Below are 17,563 nucleotides of genomic sequence, written 5' to 3' on the forward strand. Positions count from 1 at the left end.
TAGTTTGAATAACAATAATAATAATTCTACTGGTAATAACAGTAATAATAAAAGGTATAAAAAGGAAAAATGTTTTACTTTGTAAATAAAAACCTTTGGGCAAACAAAATGTTCCCTTCGACATGCTACTTTAAAAACGCATGCAAATGTAAAGCTTTCTAGTATGGACACTTCCAGAAACACACAAAACCCCATAAATTATAAAATTTCAGCCTTTTGAACTGAACCACTTCTGCGAGTACCTCAACATGAATGCTGGATGCATCTCAGCTGGCTGTAATGGCTTCCTCTTTAACTTCTCCTCCCTATTCAGTGATCCAGAAAATGCGTGACTTTCCAAATAAATCCACCAGGCTAGCGCTGAGGAAATGCTAAGAGGCTGCCACTTTACACTGAATGCACTCCATCAGTAAAGACAGACACATTTCATCCGGAGTCAATCGACAGTGTAAACACCTTTTTATATACGACCAAAACCCTGGGAAGAACATCAAAAACAGCACCATTTATTATTATAATTATTTATTTTTTTTATTTCCTGGATTCTCTGCAACGTGACCATCACGTCGTTGTTTCAACATAAAAGGTTCTACAAAGTCATATATGGTAGCTAAGTCAAAAAAGTATTTTTTTTTTGCTTGATTATAAGCTAATAACATCATAATATATATGTACTCTTCATCAGTGTTTTATCTTATCTGTCGACAGCATGCGAGGCGGGTGGTTTGCAAGTGTCAATACCAAACATTGGCCTGTTTCTGTCTTTGGCAGCTGAGGCTTTATATATACATGTGTATATATATATACACACACACATATATATATATATATATATATATATATATATATATATATATATATATGTATATACATATATATATATATATATATATATATATATATATATATATATATATATATATATATATATATATATGTATATACATATATATATATATATATATATATATATATATATCTATACATATATATAAGTGGAGATTTATCTCTGCCCCATTCCAGTTGCTTCACTGGACCCAACCCTGTAACAGAGTCATGACTGTACCAGAGTGTAAAGGTTTGTGTGTCGGTGTGTGTGTGTTTGTATAGGTAATTTATAACAATAACTAACTAAATACAGCTCGTAAACATGGGAATATACTATAACAACGTCTTTTCTGCAACTCTGTAGGACATTTCAAACAGCCTAAAACTCTGTCTGCACCCACTCGAAAGGTAGTTTAATCGCGCAATCCCTGTGTCACACATTAACGCCCCTGTTACATGTAACATGTAAGATGTCATACTCCACTTACCGGTTTTGGCACACCTTTACTTACAGGATGTGATAGGTGTGTGTTTCAAGTTGTCTTCAGGTTCTGACTTTTTTTGCCTTTTGGTTGTCAGTAGTTAAGGTTCAGTGCTGAGTAAAAGGGGAACTGATCCTGAATGTCCTTAAAGGCAACATCAACCAATATAATAAAGAGGCCAGTTTGCAGAGTGAAACCCTGTGTGAGGAAAAACAACCAACAATATTTGGGCTTTGTGCTTAAATCAACTGATATGTATTCTGAGGGACAATGAACCGCAATAACGTGAGACGTGAAAGGCTGCCAATCATACAGGCGTCATACAGAGAACTGCAACACCCATCATGCCTTGTTGTGGTGAAAAGGTTGAGGTGAAGTTGAGCAGTGGGTAAAAAGCAAAACACATCACGCACTATTTTGCCCCTGTTTGCTAAAATGGTCACCACTCTTCCCGGAAATGTATATACTGTACATCACAAAAGGACAAAGTTGTTGTGCTGAAAATGAAACTAGTCCCTCACATTTGCAAGACTAAAATGCAAAAGTAAGTAAAAAAAACAACAACAAACAACTACAACACGTACCCTTTTTTTAAAAAAAGTAACAGCAAAACACATCAGTAAAAAAAAAAAAAGACAAAATCATGAAGCACTGGTTAAATAGTGCTAGAGCAAATTTTCACACCTACTTCAGTACAAATATTTTTTAAAACCACCTCCCTTTATGTGATTTGTTGGTGTCTAAGTTTGTATGGCTGTCGAGATTATAGCATCAGCTTGAAAAGACTTAAAAATGGCTCTGAAATGTGGGATTAGGCGGTAAAGCACAGTTGCTGCTCTAACTCGCTGGGTTTGACCTTTTCTTGTGACTCTTGTTACTCTCTACCTTTCAACAGTCTGATATTATAATTCACCTTGTGGGGCTATGTGCATGGATTTAATGGCGCATGATTGTGGTTTGCAGAGTAGTTATTAATGCTGTTTAATGTGACGACAGTCCATGTTGAGTGGGTTAAGCAGGTGGAGCCGGGATGATGTCGTTTATGTTTGATTGACGGCGGGCGTGACAGCCATTATAGGCCCTTCTTGGTTGGTGCGCTGAGTTTTCTCATTCCCCTTATCCTGCCCAGCAACTCACGGACAAAGTCCTGCAGGGAGGAAAGACATAAACAGTTAGACGGAGAGAAAAAACTCACTACGAGTTAATGACATACAATTAAGCTATCAAAACTGATTATTAAATACTGCGCCAAGTCTTTAGATGGCAGTCCTGACTTAGTTTCTATTTAGTTTTGATTTAGTGCGGCCATTAATGTAGAGATCATTAAGAGTTTATATTTTAGGAAACACTCTTTTGTACAGTTGGCAGACCTCATGTCGTTCTATTCTCAGGAAGAAATCAGATGATTCCTAAAGTGTTTAACTATTCCTTTGAAAGGGAAACTTCAAAAGCCAGACACGTCCAAAAATAACCCATTACAAAACAGCCCCTAATTCATTCTTCATCCAGCCAAAAAAAAGAGAGATGTTCTGGCATTGCTGCCACTGCAGGGAATTATGGGAGGGGGCAGTCTTTACTCAGAAACATCCACTTTGTGCTGCGTGCATGTACAAAAACAGCCAAAAGGGACACTGGAAGAGCAGGAAAATAAACACATACAGCAACAAGCAAATAACATGACGGTACGAATGAGGACAAATGAGTCTAGTGACTGTATGGTGGAGAATGTGCTGGAAAATATCCCACTCATTACACCGCAGGGACACTGCTCATCATGACCCAATTACTGATAGACAGCCTCCGTTACTATGGTCTGTCATTCTCCATCTAGTTGTCCTTTTATATATAGATATATATATATATATGAATCCCTCTCTCCCTTCTCTCTATAATGGCTTCTATATCCAACATAACTCCCATCAGCACCCATTGAAGTGTACAGTTTTCATTCATGGCTCTCGTTATGCCTCGTCTTTCGCCACCTTCATCTTTTCTCTCCGTAGTGTCTGTCTTTCACTGTTTATCCCCCAGCTGATGCCGACTTTGTGGACAAAAGCTCAACATGGCGTCTGTGTTGCTCCATAATCAGGGGATCACAGTTTGTGTGTGTGTGTGTGTGTGTGTGTGTGTAGTTGTGACAGCTATCAGCGGTTGTCAACCTGGCTGGACACTTTGAATGACCTTGTAATGGTAATGTAACAGGCTGACCTAATGCCACACACACGCACGCAGATGACAGATGGGGGAGTCCAGGCTGGACAACATTGCCGTATGTGGAGGTAATGTGAATTGTGTGTGTGTGTCACCTATAATCTCCTCACTTCAACACAATACAAACACTTAACACTTTTACACACACACACACATGCAAAACACACCCGTTCACACACGCACAATGAACAATACTCAAGTCCTTTAACGGGTAAACAGACGGTGTGTTTAGGTTTCAGTCTTTTCAAGTTGCATTGTGATCAGAGTGTGTGTCATCTGGGTCACGGTGGATCAACATGCAGTCCATCAATAATGTTTAGGTCATAGATACTGAATGTATGGATGACAGACATGAAACATACTAACCTCTGTTGGTTTGTAGCAGTCTATTAACGATTCCTGTGCAAAGAGGAGAAACAGAAAGTTGTTGTTGAGGGGATTAGACATGTTCACGCTTGTCTCTGCAGCAGCAGGACTTTCTTTTTTGTTAGTAGTTTATGTAAAAATCTACATTTTTACCAACAGCTTTCAATTACAATTGGAAGCTTTGAATGGCAAATAAATGTTCCACGTTATTGTCCAGTACAGCAAAAGGAAAGTAAATGGTTAACTTGTCTGACTCCTGAGTTGTTCCAGACTTTGGTAATAGAATCAAAACAACAAGCGTTACAGAATTTGATACCAGTGCTACCAGTTCTTTCACTGACTCACCATGCATGTCCGGAAAACCTGCTGCTCTTAAGGTGTGTTAAGGCAAAACAAGAAGCACAATTCAGATACCGCATGTGCAGAGTCGATTAGAAGACAGGAGTTGATTGACGTCCGTGCAGTCTTTAGTCGTTAGATAAACACAAAATGTACTGCTTCATGTTTTGTCTGAGCACACTTTTATAACCGTTTATTGTAACCTTCTCTACTCGTGGTTGAAACCACCCACTGAGGGGGAACAACTGTTTGCTGGAAGTTAATATTCTGGAAATAAATGTAAAACTATAGGGGAGGCTTCACTCGATCATATCGTCCTCTTCTTAGTGGCACGATAGACTGTAGATACAAATGGACATTGTCACCTGTGAACGTCAAAAACTGATACAGAAATAGCAAATTTCAGGAGCAGGAGTTTGTTGTCCGTTCATTTTCACATACAGTCTATGAACAGCAAACATTACGGCTTGGTGAATTAAACTATAACTCCTTCCTCTCCCCAATAAATACATTAACACTTCTATATTGTAGTGGCTCCTCCAAATAAAAAACATGAAGTATGAGGTATGAAGACAGACACAGTCACAGGGGTGTACAGTACCTGTAATTTGCTGGCTCTCTCGTCATCACTGGTGACCTCCAACAGGTCGTCTATGTCTATCTCCACCTCTGGCATCTCCTCCTCCTGGAACATAAAGATGCTCTTGGTTAGTGAGTTGCTAAAGCACTTTCTTTTGGGGACAATAGGTTTATTAAACATTGGCACATATTATAATAATCTTTTTTTTTTCTTTAATGCGACACCAACCCCCTTCCAAATCCAATTACACATCTCAGCACAAGTCTGTATTAAAAACACTGTTCTCAAATCGCTGCACTCAAAGCTCCCGAAGTGCCCAAACATATATTTGCCTATTAGAAGCAGGCATCATATGGAAATGTCATTGCGCCAGGGCAGGGCCACTTAGTGGCTCAGTGGTTAGAGGCTGTTTTCAGCTCAAACCCACTTCAAAGGTCCTGTGCTTCCTTGGTTCATTCTATTCCACCACAGGCGTGTGCAGAAGAGGCATGCAGGGAGGATCAAGCCTTCCCTCCCAGCTACTGCGGATCTTCCATACTCTTCTTTTCTAGGAAGTGAAGCCATAGCATTCCCGTGCAAGTGCAGCTTCTGTGACCGAGTGATGACCAACAGCTTAACTACACCATACTGCTCAAGTTCAACTCGCAAATCTGCACGTTGGACGATAGTGTGCGTCAAAATTTAAGTCCAACGCCAACATATGGTGTGAAAGTCAGGGTAGTGGGTGGTATCCCTGTATCACACTTTAATGCAGCAAACCACAGATTGCTTCAGGCCTGTAACTGACGTCTGTTGTTTTATTAACAGGAGTCACAGTCTTTTCCCTAACTGAAAAAAAGAGTTTTATTAGTATTACTGCAGCCAGTGTTCATTTGCAAGCAATTTTCTACAACTTTATAGTGATTTTTGCCAAAGAACAAACTCACTGATTACAGCATTGAGAGAATGTGTGAAATGTTTATTTATTTAATTATTCATTCATTTATTTATAAGCCTTCATTTAACCAGTTTAGTCCCACTAAGATCAAGTAAAATTCTAACAAATAATAACATTAAAACCTGCACATGAACACAGTTTGAAACTCATTCCTCGTCAAAGATTAGACTGTAAAGCTTTCCCTAATTCATTTGAAACTTACAATAAATCTCAAGATATCCAAGGAACAAAGATCATGACTTCCGTTTTTTCCCATTTTTTAAAAGAGAAGATAACAAGGAATTGTGCCCAGTATGGTTTGCGTAGAGTCACAAACACGAGCATCAGTGACAGTCGACTTTAGAATTACTCAACAGTGTTGAGAAAGAAACACATGAATTCAGCTGAAACCTAAAGCTGTTCCTGTGCTTTTGCAATTCTTTCATATACATTTAAACTGTATGGTATCTAATACTGGAACATTAAATGGTCATTACCCATATGGGCTATACCAACACCATCTTGGACGAAATGCTAGTACTAAATGTAAGGAAGTTGCAGGGTGATGTGTATTGGACAGCAAGACTACAGAACTATACCGAGTGCAAATAAAGTTTCTCATGCAAATCATTAACAATGAGAATAAAAATAAAGCATAAAAGTCCAATCATGAGACCAAACCTTTTTTACTTGACATCAGTGAAACCTGCATCATCTCTTCTGCATTTATTCACTCACACACACGCACACATCATATTCCTGAGCCTTTTTAAGTGGCATTTACACGACTGGCATTTAAAACGTCTCAGTGTCTCTGCAGACAAGTCTAGCGTCCCCTTCCACCTCTTGTTCTGTGTCTTAGTGAAGGGGTCTCTGCTCTGAAATCACAGCGCATTAAGGAATCACCAACGAAAAGGTTGAGAGAAGAGGGGGAACGTGACAGGACAAATCAGAGCCTGTCAACTATTAGTATTAGTAGTGTGTGTGTGTGTGTGCATCCTGAGGACTGGAATTTGCATATATGCAAATGAGAAACATCAGAGGGGAAACCAAAGAATAGAGGGATAAATGGGCGAAGAGATGAAAAGAGAAATGAGAAGAAAAATGGGTTAAGGGAAGGAAATGATGAGTATAACACACAATGAATTGTACATGCTATTTTTCTTTTTTGACATTGGTTGAAACATTAAATGTGCATGTTAAAAAAAAACAAAACAAAACATAAATTTTTCTGTCTGTCTGTGTTATTGGCGATTCCACTTCATCAGCATGCAGTCCATCAACCCTCTGTCATTAAGACTGGTGATGAACTTAACACTAACACACATATTTATCAATATTTACCCCTCTTAAATGTCATATTTATCACATTTTAACTACCTTACCCTGAAACCGGTCTCTTTAGACAGTTACAGATACAAATCATACACATACCACACCCTTAAAAAACAGAGTTGTTTTAACGTTACAGAGGCAGCATACAGAAAAAAAAACAATGTAATCCAGACAGATATAAAGAAACTGAAAACTACTTTTAAATGTCACCTGTGTTTTGGTGAATTTATAGTGCAATAACATTATATTTATTTTTAAAAAATGCTACCCTTAGGACAAACAATACTTTTTTCAAGGGGGATGTAGTGGCACATTAGTCCACGGTGAAATAAAGATGCTACTCAAAGGCAGAAAGTACTGAATAATAAAATATCGTTGTATTTGTGTGCTAATGGAAGTAGAAATCTATCAACATTATTGTTTCGTTTATGTGGCTGTAGTGTGAGAGTGGGAAGCAATGAGTGTTTGTGTGTTGAAAGGCAAATGTGTGTGTGTTTATACGCAGAAGAAAGACATAGTGATGAAAACAGGAAAAGAGATAGTGTGTGTGTTATGTGTAGAGGATAATGTGTGCACGAGAGATAACAAGGAGCTGTGTGTTTGTTGCAATGAGAGTGACTTTGTTTTTAGACCATGTCTACAAGCAAAAAGAGAGTCATCCAGTGTGTCTGTTATGTGTGTGTGTGTGTGTGTTAGACTTGTTTTCACCGACAGTTGAGGAGCCGGCAGCGTTTTCAGTCTGGTTCATCAGACGAGGTGAATGAAAACGAATGTAAAAACAGCCCTGACCCTGTGACTCACCACAAACTGTACTCAAACACTCCACTGAAACAAAGAGGCAATCCCCTCGTGACAGGGAACGGTTTCACTTGGCTCAGTGATTTATTATTGCAGCCTATTTATAATCTATATGACCAGAAATACCAGTTATAACAAGACTCTTAGATCAGCAACCGCTTTCTTTTGTAGCATAACGTTCTACATGTCCACCACTTGGAACCACTTCGAACTTGGAATTACACTGATTATACTGTAAGAAATTATACTACTATTTCAGTGTGATTCTACCGTTTTGTTCTTCTTCTCTAGAGGGCACCACAGCAAATCACCTGCTTTTTCAGCAATCCATCCACATACATGATTTGGAGGAGATCTTTATGCCACATGTTCTTCCTGATGCAACCTTCACATTTATCCGGGCTTGGGACCAGAACTAGAAGTATACTGGAGTATGCTGGCGTACATTCAATCATTGGGGAGGTATCTTATGGCGTGTTTCCACCCAAGTAGAACAGTTCGTTACTGTATAAGCATTTCCATTAGGAATAGTACCAAGATAACCGACCTCAACCGTTTAATTCTTCGGCACCCTTCCCTTAGGGTACCAGTGTAATGGTACGGTACGGTATGGGTGGAGCTTAAACCCATGATAATCAGCTGATTAGGGGACAGAAAAGCATCACTGCCTTGCAACCGGTGTTTCTTCAACGCCCGCAGTCTATTCGGACAAACGGCCACAAATTGTCAAACCAAATTGTACTAGCCCTTAACCTGTCGGGATTTGAACTGCAACCCTCCAGTTAAAACCCAAGTTTCCTTTCCACTAGGCCATGAGCCACCCCCCTGATTCTGTAGCTTCACTGTGTGTGTGTGTGTGTGTGTGTGTGTGTGTGTGTGTGAGCTACTGTAGATAAATGGTTTTGTCAGGAGGATCATGGCAGCTGTCAAGTGTCAAGGTGTAGCCGATGATACTGCTGTCAGTTAGATGTCATTTTCTCTCCGGTCATTCTGCGCATGCACGCGTTTGCGTGCGCGTTTAATTCATGCGAGCAGGAACGTTGAGTCGAGCGGACTGTATCTCAGCGTACGGACAGAAATGTAGCTGACATTGACGGATCCCACGCGCGACAGAGAAAATACTGGCTGATACAGTTTCAAAGAAGAGTGAACTGGAATTTAGGATCATCGCAATATGACGGGGACATGTGAGGAGAATTTTGAAAGAAAGGAAGCTACTGTAAACAAAAAGTGGGAAAGATTTACTCAATCAAAGGAGATATGAGATCAATGGGGAAGGTAAGAGGAAGTGGGAGTGAAAAGAAACAAAGAGAGCAGCAATTGGACGACGTAAGAGGAGAACATAGAGATAAAGGGAGATGGGGAGCACACTGGTACGTGTGTCACTGTGATGATGAGGCAGAGAGGAAGGAAGAGGAGGATTGTGCAAAAGCAGCACATCCTCACAGCTCAGCTTTCTACCTCTCTCTCTCTCTCTGCACCACCAATGCTGTGTCACATCAAAGCACAGAGGAGCTCAAGGTTGGATGAAGTGCTCTTAGGAGTGGGGTGAGGGTGTGAAAGTGACACATGACAAATAATGATGGGGATGGGACAAGACAACCCAAACGATGGGAGGCTCAAAGGATTACAACGACCAAGAGGGCAAAGAATGTTTTTTAAAAATAAATGTGTTTCATGAGCTCTTTACCTCCTCTTTAAACCCCGACCTCCTTCATCTCCCAGCTCCTCCCCATTGGCCCTCCAGCAATGCAGTTTGCTGAAACCATACAACACTGATGCAGTGGCTTCTCTACAGTTAGCTGCGGCAGCAAGGTCGTTCCCACGCTGATTCAGCTGCATTCTAGAGCAGTTTTAAAAATGCTATCAAACCATCATGACCCAATTCATGATATAAAAATGGCAATCTTTGCATCTAATGTTTCTGTTTCTACAGTGGAATACAAGAATATGGATGCCACTATACAAATAAGTTGAAATTGTCTCCTTCGTCTTTGGAGAAACAGATTTTCACTGTTTATTTACCAGACAGTGTCCGCCTCAGGCTGATGTATTGATAGCTGGTGACCATGTTGACCTTTGCCCTCTGCCAAGCCACAGCTCGAGCCAATCTGGTCTCTCAGTCACTCAGCAAACATGACAACTGGTTCAAGACATTAATAGATCACTTCCACAATGTGCAGAGTCACTCAACGCAAGCAAAGAGGTCGTTCACTAGTAAACAACACACCCTGACCTGAACACACCCCTCTGACTTTGAAAGTCAAAACAATCATTTTAACTCTCCGTCTTTCTCTCATCTCCCCTCTCTCTCTCTCTCTCTCCCCCTCTCTCAGACACGTGTGAATGCAGACTGTGTTTTACATCTTTTCACAGTGACCAGCCACAGAGAGTGAGTCAGTGTTTTGTGCACAGCCAGTTTATGGACTGTGACAGTGAAACCAGTGATTAACTGGTTCCTCTCAGGATGGGGAGAGATGTCATAGGAAGACAAGAAAATCAGTGTGTGAGTGTGAAACGTCAACATCTCCTCTTTCACAGGCTCGGTGGCTTCTGCAGCTCTGGTTACACACTTTGCAGCTCGTTCTTGGACTGTTTTTTTTCTATCAATCTTTTAACTTTGTAGCTGACATCCCACATGAAATATGTGAGGAGAATATTTCACAAGGACAAAAAGGGAACTACAGTACAAAATACCATTATATCATGGTTTTGTTTTCTTTTGCTTTATCCAATTGGCAGCAGGCAGACCCATAAGCCTCCCCAGGGTTGGCAGTAATATCTACAACCACTATGACAAGCATTACACCAGTCCAGCTAAGCCCATAAACACAGCATGCAGGGTTAATAGAGTGGGAAACCACAAAGGTCTAAGAGAAGACAGGAAGAGTCAAGAAGCGAGAGATAAAAGCGGAAAGTGTTCATTTCATTTCAGAAAATGTTGATCAATTGTCTGTCACATTATCCATGTAGACATGTAATGGATATATTAGAATTAGGGCTGACTGATATAGAATATAATATGATATAATAGAATAGAACAGAGACAATAAAGTTAACATAGTTTCATTACAAATAATGTAACTCTTGTCCCTAGTTGGGCTTTTACATGAGCAGTATAATAACATATACATGATCAAACACGTTAAAACTCCACTCAAACACAGAGTTACATGCTAATATTATATAACACATTAAAATGTAAATCCATACACATAACAACAAGCTAAACTACAGTACACACAATAACACTTAAATAAACATAAATCACTACAATAAAGTATGATACAACTTGCTAATATCTACACTTATAGGTCTGTTTTTCTTTTAGCCAGCACTTAACCTTCGTTGTAAACAGTTTTAGTTCTGATATTAATTTGATTTTGGTTGGCAATGGAGAATGCAGATTGTCCAAATGTGGTCTCACGATTACGGTCTTTTACAGTTGCGATTCACCTCACCTCACTCCTGGTTACTGTGGTACTTTTGTGTTTTTTTCAGTAGTTGATAAAACCATAACAAAAAATCACCACTGAATACTTTTCCTCAATGGCAAAAATAGCAGGAATTCAATGTGTATATATCGACATAATAACAAGCACAGTGAACCGTTTGACCCTTATGATAATAATTGATATTGACTGATATGGACACGTTTGGTTAATGTCTCACAGCCCAAGTAGCCACTCGTCATGTTTGATTAGCACCGTCAACAACAGACAAACGACGTCTGATCTACATTTCAGTGAAAGTCACACTGACAGACAGAAAGACAGACAAATGCTGGAGGGGAAATTACAATGAGAGCGGCGGCGGAGGATAAGGAGCAGGAGAGTGGGTGTCTTGAAGAGGCTGAAGCTGAGACAAGGGAGAGGAGGAAAAGAGCAGCGAATGATGGCAAAACTAAAGGAGACGACAAAAAAAGGGAGTGAACAACATTGCAACTGTGTGTCCTTGGTTTTGTTTATTAAAAAGAGAGACATGTGACACCTTTCCACTGTTTGTTTCTTTATAGATGTCTGTTTCAGCAGCTGCTGGGTATCCGCTCACTAAGAGGCTGTCTTGTCAACACCTCGGATTTGTTTAGCAGCACGCGCATGTGTCTGCAGGTGCGACATGAAATGTGTCAACACGTGCCCGGACGCCGAAGCAAGTCACTATTTCTGTCGCCGCAATTTAAATGGCTGGTTAGATAAAGTGCCTTCCAAAGCACATACGCAACAAACTGCAATGACCTCCGTCGCCACCAGCTCCGTAAACACAGCAGGGTTGAAATTTTCCAATGCCTAGATAATGGTCGTCATTCTGAATCCTTTTTTTTTTTTTTATTTCAGAGTGCATCTTAAAATGGACAGCGTAATCAAGCTTACCCTACTTCATGGCATCAATCAATGTGAGATTTGTTCGACTGATCACATCCATCAACTGTCAGCGGTGATGGATGCACATGACAACTCCCATTTACCTGCAACATTAGCACATCATTAAGCATGGGCTGTGTGTCACCTGTGTGTCTGCAGTATATATGCACAGAACTGTACAGTATATCCAGTAACCTCAATGGTAACATTAGGCATCTGCCGTGTGCGTGTCACTGTGGCTGCTGTGCTCATTCCCTTGCATGCTATTTCTAAACCTATTGAGCGTTTGCTAATGACTTGGCTTGAATTGCACTGTTTGCTCGTCCTCTGCTACCCAGTGAGGTTCACATGATACATCTCCATTGTCTTTCCCAGCAAGAAGAAACATGAAAGGCGAGCAAGGGGAGAGGTTATTGACAAGGGCATAGGAGAGAGAGAGAGAGAGTGAGAGAGAGAGAGAGAGAGAGAGAGAGAGAGAGAGTGAGAATGGGGGGTGGGGGAGATATAGGCAAGAAAAAAGAGATGAAGATGCCCATTTTTGTTTCCTACTAAGGAGAATTCAGCATCCTTTGTCCACTACACACACACTCACTACCTTGAACTATGGTTGTAGCAGGATTGTGGCGTTCACTTGAACCACTGATCTTGTCCTCGTGTGCATGCACTTGTGGGGGGGATCGATTTATTGAACCAAGTGTGTAGTTGGTAGCATCCCGAGGTCCACCAATCTGCAAACTCGGATTAATATCATAACATGTGATCAACTCAAGCAGGATTATGCACGAGAAGATGGTCGTGATGATCACCACTTCCGTTTGCTCCAACTATGCACACTGACTGTGTTGTGGTTGCCTGTCTCCAGTCTCTGTATCTGTTTCATGAGAAAACCTGATACCAGAGAACATTACGAGATGCTTCAATAACACGGACTGACACAGAGCAAACATTTTATCTTTACTAGTCCAACAGTAGCAGGACCAGGTCGCCCTCAGTCCAGTATCCTTCTGCTTCTTTCAGTTATGTAACATTAGTTTCCATGAATTTGTTTCATTCTGCGAAATATCTCCTTAGCCCTCCGTTAAATGTGTCTTTAAAGGGCCACTTACACTTCATCCTACGTCTTTACTTCCACACGTACTGGGACAGCCTAAGCACACATATGAGAGGTAGCGCTAAGTGGTCGGGGCAAAGGGGGGAAATGAGATCGATGGTGCGTTTCATTTGTGGACGGAACTTTGATTTCGAACTCAGACACTCAGAGCAACCTCTCTGTCACTCTCTCAGCTATAGGACAGCAGAAGGTGAGGTGTGTCAGAGATGGATGCCCCTCTGCTCTCCTGGGAAATGTCTCTTGTTCATTTTGCTTTTAAGAACACAGAGAGAGGGATTCTGCTCAGGAAGAGAAAGAGAGAGTGAGATAAAGGGGGAAGAAGAGTGATAACCAAGCAACCAAGTGCTCCCAGCACAGCTCTTAGACAAATACAGTAAAAAATAGGAAAAACAGATCTTATTGTCTCTTCTTCTTGGCTTTACTTTATCTCCTCCATTTTACAATTTAAGTGGGTAATTTTTTCACTTTACTTCTAAAAGCTAGCGTGAGAATATTGGCATGTAAATGTACCTTTAGTCTGCCACTTAGCTGAAGCACGTCCCTCACGTCTCACTGCTTTGTGGGAATTCTGGGACTGAAAAGCGACTAAAAACCACTCCCCCTCTCCCAGTGTGAGAGTCTGGATCAGACTGTAAACGACTGCTTTTAAAGCTGAGGTCAAGTCCAGCTGATTAAAAGGCAGAATGTGTCAGCGCATTGATAAGTCTGTCTGTCTGAGAGCGCAGCACAACGCAATCGATGTAGGCTGCTGTGTGTGTGTATGTGTCAGAGAGAGAACTATAGTGGCAGCGATGGATGGAGTGGTAAATCTGATGTCGACTCACTAACTCCACGGCTTTCTGTGTGCTGTTGGGGTGGAAAATGCAGAATAAGGGGAGAGAGACACTGTATGCCCTACTTTCCGATGCCTCCGCTTTGATGGAGCCCCGCTCACTGAAGCTTGTTCATGTGTACAAGCACAGACAGCGTGCACTGCCCTCAGGCCTATAGTGTGTGTGTGTGTGTGTGTTCATGTCTGTGTCTATGGATGTAACTGGATGTGTGTTTAAGGCCATGCTTGCTTTTTCGGGTTGATGATATTCAGCTGCTGTTTGGCAGATATGACACAGTCTAAACATAGAGGTGTTAAAGGACATTAAGTGGCTGTGATTTCCGCATCACGTGACCAAACATCATGACTGAGGCATTGCACAGATAAAAGACAATCTTCAACAATCCACCACAGCGGCGAGGTTTCAAACTAACAATGTACTTGTTTCATTGCCATCCTGTCTTCCTACTGTCAAACAGCGCTGTGCCACTTTCAGCATCCAGCATGATATCAGATCATCTGTGAGACTGATAACAACACCACAGAGGAAAGGGTTTTTACATGTACTATTATCTAATATGTCGTGTAAAAGACACGACATGAGGAGGCATCTTGCTGCTGGGAATATCAATACCGAAGTATGTACGACAGAATTCCCATCACTACAGGGGAGTACAGCGATCAGAAATGTTACAAAAGTGACATAAAAAGATTGATTTTTGTAAATCTGGGAAACCACCGCACGGTAAGAATCTTGTGATTTTAGTTATTAAATATCAATGTTAATTTAATTCGGTTAAATCACCTCCGGCTATATCAAACCATTCATCCACTGAGAGAGAAAAGCTAATGTTGCACGGTTGGGGATGTGACCGTCTGAAAATCAACATTGGGCTGGTGCACTCCAGAGCTCTCTTTGAAACATCAAACAGAGCAGTCCAACCGTGTGTGTGTGTGTGTCGGGGGGGGGGTTGGGTGGGGGGTCGACTTGTAGATCAAGCACACCTGCTGACAACCGACCAATATACGGCCAAGAGCCCAGCCAGCTTTGAAATGTAAACCAGTCCACTCTCATACTCTCAGACAGGCTATACAGCTCTTTTCAACTTGAGTGAGAGCCACAGCCGCAGGACCATAAAGTAAGGAGGAGGACGAAAGAAAGAACGATGCAAAAACAACAGCTGAGGGTTAAACGCCTGGTGATGGTGTTCCAGTAGACGGATGCCGTTTGGAGCACCAGGCTTGGTTTGAAAAGTGTGTTTATGGAAATGTGCATTTAAAGCTTTATAGAGACAAGCTACTGAGACACTAATGTGCCCTCCAATCAATGTTGACACGCAGTGTCCTGCTGTGATTTGTGCAGGTAATTCCCCTCTGCATACACACACACTCACTGCAGTGGTTTAGAAATGCAGTATCTTACATAAATAAATAACCACATGAACACTAGTGTGTATGTTGAGGCTGAGACTCTCTCCAGTGTACATTCACATGCATATCCCTGCAAGCATAACCGTCAACTCAGCATAGTCTGATGGGTTTATGTGTGTGCGCATGCACATGTGGATGCATACATACACTGTAGTAATGTATGTGTGTGTAAGTGCACATATGTGAGTGTTTGTGCAGACCCTCTGCTGCAAGGAAGCGGGTCAGAGCCAGAGGAGATGATTGGCTGGTGCAGAGAGTCACACAGCATCAGCACATCCTTAACCCACTGCCCTTCTTTCCTCTCTGTCCTCCAGTCCAACACCTCCCCCCACTTGGCTCTGGCAGCATATTGCCAATGCATGCTGCCTATGCACACACACACACACACACACACACACACTACCTCTTTCTCCCCTTCTGTAAATGTTAAAGAATACGACCTGTGAACGTGAGAGCGTAAAAATAATTAGGCTGTCAATACTGTCTGGCGACAGATCCTCCTTTAATAAGGTCATAAATCCGCCAAAGAAACGATTAGCCAATTCCAATACTGTCATGCGCTAAAGGTTTAATAAACCTTTTAGTGTCGAGGACGACGACGCAGTATTTAAATTAATAAGGTTAAATGTTTTCACATCCTGTATTTTTCGTTCAACGTCGGTGCGTAAAAACGCGTAAAAGCGCGCAGACATGCGGTTTCTCTCGAGCTCAGTCTTGTATTTTACGTAAAAGGTTGGTGCGTAAAAGCGCGCAAACATGCGGTTTCTCTCGACCTCATTGAACCAGCCATTCATCATCATCATCTCTCTCTCTCTGTCTCTCTCTGTCTCTCTCTGCCTTCAAGGCAGGAGAGGACACAGTGCATCTGAGTCCAAAGAGCGACCAGACTGCTTTGTGTCGCTTCAGACTCCTCTGCTCCATTCAGTCAGCAGCAAACAGACCGTCGGTGCTGCACATGCAGGACAAAGACACGCCAATACACCAAAGAACACATGTTATTGCAGCGGAGGATGCTGTGGTCCATTAAAGCCATGCTGCAGTCCTGATTCAGGTACTGACAGAAAACAAAGGAATCAGCACCAGTTTTTTCCCCCACCTGTCTCCAAGGTCTTAAATGTGTCTGTGACAGTTCCACTCACCTCACAGTCGTACAACTCGCTGAGCTGCTCGATGATCCACTCCTCCAGGACGAGTCTTTTCCGCAGCTCTTTCCTGTCATACTTGACCGTCACCTTGCCCTGCTTCTTCTGGACCGGGTCGTCCGCGGTGGTGATGGGGCCGGAGCCCACGCAGCCCACCCCGGGCGCACCTTGGAAGAAGACGCGGCTGCCGGCTGTGGACAGCGGGGCACTAGTCTCGGTGCTGGCGGCCGACATTGCGGGACGTGATTTCTTGTTAGGTGGAGATGAATGAGCGTGGACTGCAGCGTTCACAGACGGTGCGCTCTGTACGGCTGCAGACAAGAGAGTGGAGAGCTGCTTTTAAACAGCTGCTATTTAAAGCGCAGCGCCGGAGACAGAAGGCGGAGTTAACGCTGCAAGAAATGGGCATCAGCGCCACCAACAGACACATTACAGTCAATGTTTCCCCAAAAATGAATATATTTCAGTGATCCGCATATAGATGTTCTTCCTGGCGCAATCCTCCCATTTAAAGTACACTGATGAGGCCCCATCGTGGCTTTAGAGCAGGGGTCTCACACTCAAATTGCCTGAGGGCCACTGAGCATCTAGTCTGGTCTGTAGGGGACCAGTCTAATGAAATAAGTGATTGGAAAAAGCAACGTTTCAAAATAAAAGCACTTTTGCTGATCCAGAACTAGTTTACAATAAAAATGCATTTATGATGCAAAATTAATATTAATAGAAAATCATACAGAAATAACTCTAATATTAAGTAGCAGGCTCGTTGAAATCAATTGGAGGGCCACATGTGACCCGTGGACCACGAGTTTGACACCTCTGCTTTAGCGTGAACATTTAACCCAATCAATG

General features: G+C 41.8%; 1 protein-coding gene across 1 annotated transcript; it reads right to left on the reverse strand.

The window, feature by feature from the left end:
* Window positions 1-1,542: 1,542 nt before the first annotated feature.
* ppp1r14c (protein phosphatase 1, regulatory (inhibitor) subunit 14C) lies at window positions 1,543-17,048 on the reverse strand. Its single transcript, XM_044049728.1, has 4 exons — window positions 16,709-17,048; window positions 4,828-4,911; window positions 3,888-3,920; window positions 1,543-2,457 (listed from the first exon to the last, which is right to left on the reverse strand). The coding sequence occupies exons 1-4, from the start codon at window positions 16,943-16,945 to the stop codon at window positions 2,383-2,385; spliced, it is 429 nt and encodes a 142-aa protein (XP_043905663.1). The 5' UTR covers window positions 16,946-17,048; the 3' UTR covers window positions 1,543-2,382.
* Window positions 17,049-17,563: the final 515 nt, after the last annotated feature.

Source organism: Solea senegalensis, linkage group LG17 (assembly GCF_019176455.1).
Source record: "Solea senegalensis isolate Sse05_10M linkage group LG17, IFAPA_SoseM_1, whole genome shotgun sequence".
NCBI lineage: Eukaryota > Metazoa > Chordata > Actinopteri > Pleuronectiformes > Soleidae > Solea > Solea senegalensis.

Coding starts and splice junctions, on each gene's coding strand:
- ppp1r14c (XM_044049728.1), bottom strand. CDS start 16,945: ATGTCGGCCGCCAGCACCGAGACTAGTGCCCCGCTGTCCACAGCCGGC. Junction 3,921..4,827: donor AGAGAGCCAGCAAATTACAG/GTACTGTACACC, acceptor CTCTTTGCACAG/GAATCGTTAATAGACTGCTA. Junction 2,458..3,887: donor ACTGCTACAAACCAACAGAG/GTTAGTATGTTT, acceptor TCCTCCCTGCAG/GACTTTGTCCGTGAGTTGCT.